This window comes from Dendrobium catenatum, unplaced genomic scaffold (genome assembly GCF_001605985.2).
Source record: "Dendrobium catenatum unplaced genomic scaffold, ASM160598v2 fragScaff_scaffold_1557, whole genome shotgun sequence".
In the NCBI taxonomy this organism is placed as follows: domain Eukaryota; kingdom Viridiplantae; phylum Streptophyta; class Magnoliopsida; order Asparagales; family Orchidaceae; genus Dendrobium; species Dendrobium catenatum.
In genome coordinates, this window is record NW_021320019.1 from 2114207 (window position 1) to 2125398 (window position 11192).

Genomic DNA, 11192 nt, shown 5'->3' on the forward strand with positions numbered 1-11192 from the left:
AGTTATAATAAAAAATAGTCAAATTATCATGACATTTTTTTTTCTTAATATATTTAGAAGATATGTAATTTAATGTCTGATCATAATAGCACGCTATTGATAAAAATAACAATATATCTATCACATTTCTAAAATTTTAATATAAATATTTAAAATTTAGGGTTTAGGCTTATATTATTATTGAAGTAATATGTAAAAATATAAATATTAAATATAATATAATTAAAAATAAAATCAAGACTTTAATGTTAAAAATATTACAAACAATCTTATGAGAGAGTTTAAGCATAAATTGTTATTTTATTGAGCTCTATCAAAATATATTAATATGTATGTTTCAACAATCAAACATTATTTTAAAATATTAAATCCAATTGAGTTAAAGAAATTATGAAACAATCTTTTTGCACAGAATTACATGTCTAAAAATTAAACCAGCAAACTTTGGGCTCATACAGATTGATTGATGTTTATGATTTGTAATTGCCTTCTTCTTTGCTTTTTGATGATCAATCGAAAATACTAATTCTTACACAAATTACAGCTGCAATAGTATTTTCTCATATACGAATAACATTAATTAAATACAACGAAGAAAGATAACTTGATTTTTAAGAGAATATAAGGAGAAGTTGAAATAAACACCTTAACTAAATAAGTTGAGAAAAATAAAAAATTCATTAATTTTGGACTACCTGTGAAGTATAATGCGGCAAACAAGCCTACTATCCACCGGGCTAGAAGGTGCTTAAGCTTTGTTCTGGCAGCTGGGCAAAATATAACCACACTCAGCTATTAGTCATTTGAATTAAACTGTTAAATCAATCGAAATAGTTAGGATCGATCAATTTTGAAGAAGACATAGATGTTCAAATAATCCCCCAAAACAAATTCAGATGTTCATTAATAAATTAATTTCTTTACTATTAGTTATACAAAATTGAAAATTTATGAGAAATATAGGAAATTGCAACCAATGAATATATATATATATAGAGAGAGAGAGTATTTAACATATAAACTTATAGAAGAAACTTTACAGGGGCTCTAGTACTGAAATAGAAACTTCAAAAAATGATTCAGTCGTCTCCAAGTCAAAATGCTTTTGATTAAGAATTTTCAACCAACATGTATTCTTCACCTTCGTAAAACCCCATCACTTGAAAACTTCTCAAAAAGATTAAAAGAATAGTTTCTACAAATCTCCTTATACTGAAAAACATTCAATAGGACTTTTTCTTGCCAAGCAGAGGATGTGAGCACCCTTCAGAAAGATCAACCAAAGATATCTCAAGATCATCAATTGAGTACTTAATATACATCCCTGGGTGTCTCCCGTTCTCTATATGATGTCTGAATCGTCCCAAAAAGAATCTGTAAGCTGGTTGCAATTTTTTTTATATTGAAATTCTTAGTTCCTCCATTAGTTGAGAATCCGGCGCAGACCCATATTGATTGTGTTATGTGAACTTTCTCAAATGCAACATTGAAAGCTTTGAATCTTTCTCTGAGATGAGATTTTGAGACAATAGATGAGAAGCTTCCTCCTACATGTGATCCCTCATCCCTCCTGCAATACAGAACTCTCATCCATGTTGTTCAATAATAGCTAGTTGCCAATTGCCAAAATATGGGAAAGGAAAGCATCCTTGTATACCTGTGTTTTATTCTCAATATTGAGTTGGAGTGTATATATTATCCTGATTAAATGAGAAGTAATAGGACATTGGTTTACTGGCTATGGCAATTCCATATCAGGCAAAATTCCATTGGAGTTATTGTCGAGCAGCAGAGTAGCTGTTGGTGGCTTTGAGTTGATCAACTAAATCAAAGTCTGCTCGTAATTCGACATAAGACTGTAGTTCATGACATACCTTGTAAGTGTAGAAAGCTACTTCCAGTCGTAAGCCATCTCAGGTAAAACCGGAAAATAAGAATTTTATTCATCCCCATTTAATCGAGCTATTACATATATTTAAAGATCTAGTATTTACATTCTACGGTCCAAATCTATTTTCATCTACGGCTTAGATTAACTGTCCTTTCTTGAATACAGTTATCGTTATATTCTAACACCCTCTTGCAAACTGATGATTCAGTACTTAATGTCAGTTTGTTGGATAGGAGACGAAATCTGGCCGTAGGTAGAGCTTTGATAAATAAATCTGCAATCTGGGGTCCTTGCTTGATATGTGATGCACTTGTATGGTATTGTTTTTGATGCACTCCCGAATGAAATGACAGTCAACCTCGATGTGTTTGGTGCGCGCGTGAAAGACCGGATTGTTGGCCAAAGCAATAGCAGATACGTTGTCACAGAATAATGTGGTAGGTGATTGTTGCGGGTGACCGAGTTCTTGCAAAAGTTGTCGAGTCCAGATAACTTCGGTAGCGGCGGAAGCGAGTGCTCGATATTCTGCCTCGGTGGAAGACCTCGCTACGGTTGTTTGTTTCTTGACACTCCAAGAGACAATGGAATTTCCCAAGAAAGTGCAATAGCCTGTTGTTGATTTTCGGTCCTGGCGATCCCCCGCCCAATCAGAATCTTCATAAGATGTTAGAGCAATAGACTGTCGAGCAAGAGGTAAACCAGTATTAAGAGAACCTTTGATAAAACGAAGTATGCGTTTAAGCAAGTGAAAGTGGTAATTAGTTGGTTGATGCATAAATTGACATGCTCTATTAACTGCATATGCTATGTCAGGGCGAGTAAGTGTCAAATATTGGAGAGATCCCACTAATTGATGATATAATAAAGGATTAGAAAAAATAGCTGACTCAGTAGAAAGAGTCGGATCTTTAGTGCAAATAGGTGTAGATACCGGTTTGCAGTTGAGCATGCCCGCCCTTTCAAGGATTATATGAGCAAATCTTTGCTGATGAAGAATGAGACCTGCTTCGGTTGTGACTGTCGTTATGCCTAAAAATTGAGAAAGATTTCCCAATTTTCGCATTTTAAACCGACTATGAAGCTTGCGAATAAGTTCTTGCAGAGCAGTGTTACCATTTCCTGTCATTATGAATTCATCGACATATATCAAGAAGTATAAACGGACATGGTCTTTGCAATAAAGAAACAAGGATGGATCATAAGAACTTGTGCAAAATCCAAGAGAACTTAAATAACCTGTTAACGTAGAGAACCATTGTCTTGGCGATTGTTTTAGACCATAAATGGCCTTGTTTAGTTTGCAAATGTGTGTCGAATGTGCGTTGTCTTGAAACCCCGGTGGTTGTTTCATATAAATGATTTCATTTAAAGACCCGTGTAGGAACGCATTAGAAACATCCAACTGATGAATGGACCAGGAATTATGCAATGCAACAGTAATGAGGATATGGAATGTGGGTATTTTGGCAACCGGACTAAACGTTTCGTGATAGTCAAGCCCAATTTCTTGATTGCAGCCAAGTGCAACAAGTCGAGCCTTATACCTCGCAATAGAGCCATCAGAATTATACTTTGTGCGAAACATCCATTTACAACCGAGGATATTTAGAGCAGGCGAGGACGGAACCAAATCCCAAGTGCCTTGGGACTACAGTGCTTGAAATTCAAGAGACATAGCGTGACGCCAGTGTGAATATTTGGAAGCTTGAGTGTAAGAAGTTGGGTCAGGAGGATTAAGCTGATGCGTGAGATTGAACACAGCTTTGGGTTTAAGATTGCCTGTGCGAGATCTTGTTTCCATGTGATGACTGTGAGTAGGTGGAGTAGTACTGGATTGCACCCCAGCATTATTATTTTCACTGGAAGCAGTGATGTTGGTTTGCTGAGTGGAAGTTAAAGGAGGTGAAGTGTGTTGTTGGATTGATGCAACGTGAGGTGTATGAGATATACTTTTACTGATGGAATGAGTAGGAAGAATAGATGCTGGAACCAAGAGCAGAGGAGATAAACTTTGAGATTTGTTGGCAGATGCAAACAATTTTGGCATCTGGGAATAAGGAAATGTTTGTTCATTGAACACCACATGACGGGATGTGTAAATTTTGTTAGTCGAAGGATCAAGACAGTGATATCCTTTTTGGGAAGATGCGTACCCTATGAAGACACATAGTTTGGATAATGGTCCGAGTTTGGATTTAAAATAAGGTCGGAGCCATGGGTAGCAAAGACACACGAAGGTTTTGAGATGTGCGTAGGTAGGCTTAGTTTGAAACAAGATCTCATGAGGAGTGATATTGTGCAGTGCACGAGAGAGAAGGATATTGATTAGATGCACGGCAGTGAGAAGAGCATGAACCCAGATGGTGTGAGGTGTGGAAGATTGAAGTAAGAGACTCCGAACAGTTTCCATTATATGTCTATGTTTTCTTTCAGCGAGACCATTTTGAGCTTGAGTGTAGGGGCAAGATATTGATGTAGTAATCCAAATTTTCTGCAAAATTGTTGAAAATGTTGATTTAAATATTCTCCGCCACCGTCAGTGCGGAGGATTTTGATTTTTTTATCAAATTGACAGTTGATCATGTTGTAGAATTCAACAAATTTAGAAAACACATCAGATTTTTGTAAAATAGGATAAAACCAGCAATAACGAGAGTAATCATCGATAAAAGAAACATAGTAACAAAAACCATGAAGGATTTAGTAGGGGACGGACCCCAAACATCAGAATGAACAATGTCAAAAGGTGCATTAGTGCGAGAACTAAAACTTGAAAATGATAAACGACAGCTTTTAGCAAGACTACACGTATGACAATGTTTAATAGAAAAAGTAGTATGTATATTTGGATTATTTCTAGCAATGGATCGTATTTTATTCGGATCTGGATGGCCCAACCGACTGTGGCAGAGATCCGGTATGGCTTGAATAGAAAGCAGCGCCAGTTTTGTTGCCGGAACTGACGCCCGAACCGAATATAAACCATTATGGCAAGGTCCCTGTAGCAGTACCCGGTTAGTCTTCAAATCCTTAATAGTATAGCCATGAGAAGAAAATGTTACAGTGCACGAGTTGTCTTGCGTTAATTGAGAAATAGATAGTAAATTGAAAGCAAGATCCAGAACTTGATGAAGATTATTTAACTGGAGGTTACCTGACGGAGTAGGCAGGATTCCTTTACCTGTGTACTGGATCGAAAGTTGATGACCATTGCCGAGAGTAACTTGGGAATTGCCGGTATAAGTGTCTGTCGTTCGAAGTTGTGTTGGATTAGAGGTAAGATGAGTATAAGCGCCGGTGTCCAAGAACCAGTCAGTTTGTGCGGAAAAAATATTTTCAACTTGAGATCGCCATAGAGGATAGTTTTTAGAGGTTAATGGATTTGACACAAGAATTTTGATGTTATTCATCAAGAATTTGAGTTGAGGAGGGATGGGAATAAGCGGATAGGGTAAAATGGCCTCTAGGGCAGAGAGAGAGGTTGAAGAATCCTCCATGGTATGAAAGCTCAGCAAGAGAAAGAAAAAAAAACGAGAGCCATACGATCCAGAAACTTAGAGAAGAAAAAAATCGAGAGAAGGAAGAGGACTTAGCTCTGATACCATGTAGAAAGCTACTTCCAGTCGTAAACCATCTCAGGTAAAACCGAAAAATAAGAATTTTCCCCCTTTAATCGAGTTATTACATATATTTAAAGATCTAGTATTTACATTTTACAGTCCATATCTATTTTGATCTACGGCTTAGATTAACTGTCCTTTCTTGAATATAGTTATTGTTATATTCTAACAGTAAGCACGTGAATAGTACCTCCACGAACAAGAATTTTGTGGGTTCTCTGATAATAGCACTCTCAAACTCCGAAAAGATTTCTCGAGCAGCTTTGGCAAGCCTGGCAATGATCTCTACAACCTGTGTGTTTATTGATTCCAAAGCTTTGGATTGGAATATGATGGCGATGTTAGAAAGCAAATCCGTAAGGGCACTATGGAGGCCAAGGACCTTAAAGAGCTTCTCTGAAGAGCGGTGACAAATGATGATGGCCTTAACGAAATATAGTAGTTGAATAGTCGCTCTCGTCACTAATTCAACAAAGGGGGTATCTGAGAGCGAACGAATAGAGGAGCGAAACGGAGAAAACGAAGGAGAAACAAAGAGATAAAACGTATATTATTTGAATGAATAAATCTACAGTGAACTATTACAAGGTTTATATAGACGAGAGGAATGGTACATTCCGTAAATACATGAATATGTAGAAGATCATTTACAGCTCTCCTCAAATTAATCATTCACCTTTTGAATGGTTAATTTGTGGTGAAGCTCATGAAAGCAAGCTGGTGAAAAGGATTTCGTAAAGATGTCTGTGACTTGATCCGCGGAGGGGATGTGCGTGAGGGCAATAGCACCAGAGCCTATATGTTGGCATATGAATTGATAGTCTATCTCGATATGCTTGGTTCGAGTGTGGAACACTGGGTTTTTGGCAAGAGCGATAGCCGAGGTGTTGTTGCAGTGTATGGTAGTGGGCGAATGTTGATGTGTATCTAATTCGGCCAGAAGTCAGCAACCAAATGACGTCGGAAGTGGCTGTTTAGAGTGATCTGTACTCGGCCTCAGTGGAGGATTTGGCGATGGTTACTTGCTTCTTGACTGACCAAGAGATGAGATTTGGTCCCAAGAAGGTGCAGAAGCCGGAGATCGACTTCCGGTCATAGGCGTTCGAATCCCAATCGGCATCGGTGTATGTCCGAAGGGTCAGGTTGCCTGGTGTAATTGGCAGTCCGAATGCCAGTGTGCCTTTGATGTACCAGAGCAACCCCTTGAGAGCTTGAAAGTCTTGTACCATGGGTTGGTGCATATGTTGACAAACTTGGTTGGTTGCGAAGGTGATGTCCGGACAAGTGATGGAGAGATATTGTAGAGACCCGGCGAGGCGACGATAGAGTGTTGGATCGTGGAAGAGCTGGCTGGCCATGTCTGACGATTTAGGCTTGTGAGAAGTAGGAGTAGGCTCCGGTTTGCAATCAGCTAGTCCATAGTCCTTTAGCAATTTTTATGCGTAGTGCTGTTGTGTGAGGAACAGACCGGATGGATGCCTAATGATTTGAATTCTAAGGAACAGTGAGATTTGGCCTAGTTGTTTTAGAGCAAATTGTGATTGTAGTTTGGAGAGGAGAGTCTGAATCGCAGCTGAGTTATTTCCTGTGAGAATGATATCATCCACATAAATGAGTAGAAATATTTGTATATCATTATGAGAGAAAATGAGGAGTGAAGGATCGGAACGACTGAACCTGAAGCCTTGATTCTAAAGGAAGTCGGTTAATTTTTCAAACCATTTTCTTACAGCCTGTTTGAGACTGTATAGGGATTTGTTGAGTTTGCAGACCGAGGAAGGTGACTTAGTATCAACAAAACCTGTTGGTTGGCGCATATAGATGTCTTCGGATAGGTCGCCGTAGAGGAATGCGTTAGAGAGGTCGAGTTGTAAGATTTGCCAGTTCCGGTTTGGAGCAATGGTGAGGAGAATTCAGATTGTGGGCATCTTGACAACCAGACTAAAGGTCTCAATGTAATTGATACCAAATTGTTGATCGTAACCCTGAGCCACAAGGCGAGCCTTATATATGTCCACTTTGTCGTTTGGTAGAAGTTTTGTTTTGAAGGTTCATTTGCATCCAAGGATTGGTTTGTGGGTTGGGGCGGGTATGAGAGTCCATGTTCCTTATTTCTGCAGAGCGTGAAATTCTTCGGACATGGCTTGACGACAGTGAGGATATTTAATGGTTTGAGCGTAAGAGTTGGGTGTGGGGAGGGAAGGAGTAGTGCTGAGAAGAGATGATTTGTTTGGGTTTGGTAATACCTGATTTAAGCCTGGTCTGCATTGGGTGAGAAGGACGAACCAGAGATGTATGAGAGCAATCTGAGGGTACCACATGGGGCTGAGAAGGTATGAGGCTAGTGCTGGGACTTGAAGGCTTGGGTGTAGCAGTGGAATGTGAACGTCTAGTTTGCGATTTGTTGTGATTCAGCGGGGATGTGGATGTGACAGAGTTCGGGACAAGAAGGATAGGTGGGACCGAGGTAGGAGCGGATTGTTGAGACTGCGAGGACATGGTATGGTTATCTTTATAGGGGAATTGAGATTCATTAAAGAGTACATGGCGGGATATGTAGATTCTGTTAGAGTTGAGATCTAAGCACTTGTAACCTTTATGTATAGGAGAATATCCTATAAAGACGCACTCGTGAGACCACGGAGAGAGTTTGTTGGCAGCGTAAGGTTGGAGCCAAGGGAAGCATTGGCATCCGAAAGTGCGGAGGTGATTGCATGTAGGTGAATGACCGTGTAGACGATAGAAGGAAGTTTGAAGAGAGATTGAAGAGGAGGGAAGGCGGTTAATGAGATAGTTTGCCGTAGAGATCGCTTCGACCCAAAGGTTGGCGGGTGAATTGGAGGCATGTAACATAGTGCGAGTGAGGTCGAGCAGATGCCTATGCTTTCTTTCTGCTAGATCATTCTGTCCGGGAGTGTGCGGACAGCTAAGTTGACGTTGTATGCCAAGTTGGTGAAGGAAGGAGGTGAATTCAGTACTTGAGAACTCGCCTCCACCATCGGACCGGAAGGATTTCGGGGGTAGTGTGATGTTGTGTTTTGACAAGTTGGCAAAATAATTTGAATTTGGAGAAGGTTTCATTTTTAGTTTTCATTAGATACATCCAAAAAAATCTTGTAAAGTCATCGATAAAAAATATGTAATAGCGAAAACCATCTCAAGATTGTAACGAAGCTGGCCCCCAAACGTCCAAGTGTATAAGGTCAAAAGGAAAAGACGAGACAGATGTAGTTTTATTAAACAAAAATTTATAACATTTTTCCACATTACAAGATTTGCTAGAAATGGAGGAAGAGACATGTGTTAGTTCCGGAATTTGTTTGGTGAGCACTTTGAGCAGACTGTGATGAGGGTGACCAAGGCGTGTATGCCAGAGCTGCTCCTGATGAAGGCGTGCGTGAAGAGCCATGGAGGGAGAATCTGTAAAATGGTGAAGTTGGTAGAGACCATTATGATGACGCCCACGAAGAAGCAGATTATGGTCTTTGAGATCCTTAATTTCAAAGCCGTTAGCGTCGAAACTTATGGAAATATGATTGTTAGTAGTTAATTGTGATACAGATAAAGGATTGTGGGTTAAATTTGGAACATGAAGAAGTTTGCACAAGAGAAGCTTACAAGGAGTGTCTGATAGAGGAAGGAGACCTTGACCTGAATGAAGAACCGGTAATTGAGATCCGTTGTCAATAGAAACGCTTTCTTGACCGTGATCGATGTTGGGGTGGCGAAGAGCGTTAATGTCTGGTGTGAGGTGATTTCGACGCGCCGGAGTCGATGATCCAGTCTTGAGAAGTTGAGGAGTTCGGTTGAGCAAGAAGAGCCGTCATAGATCTTGGGTTCGTGGGCGCAAACTTAGGATTATTGTGATGCCAGCAATTTAGGGCGATATGCTCGATTTTATTATAGAATTAGCATATGGGTCTTACGTCACTGGGAGGAGAAGACGTGGGCAAATTGGTTTGCGAAACGGGCGAAATCGATCCAGATGGGGAGATTTTGTTCTTGTTGAATCGGCACTGAGAACGCCCGCGAGTTTGATTGGCGGAAGTGGTGTAGAGGGCGGTATCCCCTGAAGCCGTGGAGGTGTCTCGAGCAATTTCTTGAGCCACGTTGATTTATTTGTTGCAAAGGAGTGAATAGAGATTATCAAGATCCCTAGGAAGCAGTGATGTGCTGATAACTACCTTGAAAGGATTGTAGGTTGGAGGGAGGCCGTTAAGGATGTAGAGAATGATGCCTTCCGCATCAACGTGAGAGCCAGAGGCGGAGATGTTGTCGATGATGGATTTGATGTGAGTGAGGTATTGTTGCATAGTGAGGTCGCGCATTTGAACGTGATGTAGCTCGTTCTTGAGCTGGATCACACGCGAACGGAAAGTGGGTTGGGCAGCGTTCAAGAATACGCCAAACCTCATGGGAGGTAGTGGAAGAGATGACGTATGGAAGAATAGTGGGTGAGATTGTGGAGAAGAGGGCGGAAATAAGATTGTTGTCGATAAGATTCCAACACTGAGAATCGGGAGAGGTGTCGTTGGTGGGGCAAGAACCAGGCCCGTTGAGTTGGCCGGCGTAACCATTTGTGGAAAACTGTTTGAGGATTTGGATACGCCGAATGGCGTAGTTGTCGGCGGTGAGAGCATGTGGAATGAGGGTTCTTGATGTTGGAGATGAGGAACTTGAGCGGTGCCGGAATGTGAAGTTCGGTGGTGTGGTTGCAGGAGATAGCTGAGGAGGTGGGTGGGCGGGAGTTTGTCGAGTCTTGATCTCCCATAGCCTGGCTCATGATACCATGAGAGCGAACGAACAGAGGAGCGGAACAGAGGAAACGAAGGGAGAAATAGAGAGATAAAACATATATTATTTGAATGAATAAATCTACAGTGAACTATTTCAAGGTTTATATGGACGAGAGGAATGGTACATTCCATAAATACATGAATAAGTAGAAGCTCGTTTACAGTATCGTCTCCCAACAGGACATAAAAAATTTAATCGCAAAGGCGGTGCTCGCTGGCGGATATGATCCGCAAGGAAGCCCTAGCTATGTAAATCCATCGACGTATCTTGGACTCTAAAGTGTCCCAGTACTCCAACCGCTGGACATTGCAGATGCTAAGCATTTTGATCCCCAAATGTCTGAAATAGAGTTCCAAACAAATTTACGGATGCCACCATACACCTGAATGCATTTGTGGTCATAGCTGACGAAGAAGGCGAATCCGTCAGTTTCAAAACTCTCTTTCAAGCGAAGCTGAAGAATAAATAAGAAATAACGTCGAAGCGGCAGGAAACCATTCAGCTACTCTCCTGAAACGCTCAGCTAGAGAACCGTTTAACTACTAGAAACGCTCAGAAAAAGAAATCGAAGGGTGAAGTATTAAATTTTTTTATTTATTTTACAAACCGCTAAGTTAATCAGAGTTAAATCGTTCAAGGGAATGTGAATGTCAAAAAAGAACGTTAGATATTTATTTTAAGTTTATAAATAGATATAGATATAGATAGTTTAGTATATATTTTAAAATAATGGCAGTAAATAATTGAATAAATAAATATTTTATAGAAAGTGATAAATGATAGAATTTGAAAAGTCATATATGAACGTTGTAGATTAATTTAAAATTTATAGATGAACGATCAAGATTTACTATGGGTGAAATCTCAAGCGACTTTTATATAGT

The 11192-nt window shown here is 39.9% G+C and overlaps 1 protein-coding gene across 1 annotated transcript; it reads right to left on the reverse strand.

Moving 5' to 3' along the window:
• Positions 1–6485: 6485 nt before the first annotated feature.
• LOC110093841 (uncharacterized mitochondrial protein AtMg00810-like) lies at positions 6486–6869 on the reverse strand. Its single transcript, XM_020818857.1, has one exon. It carries the CDS (start codon positions 6867–6869, stop codon positions 6486–6488), a length of 384 nt encoding a protein of 127 aa, XP_020674516.1.
• Positions 6870–11192: the final 4323 nt, after the last annotated feature.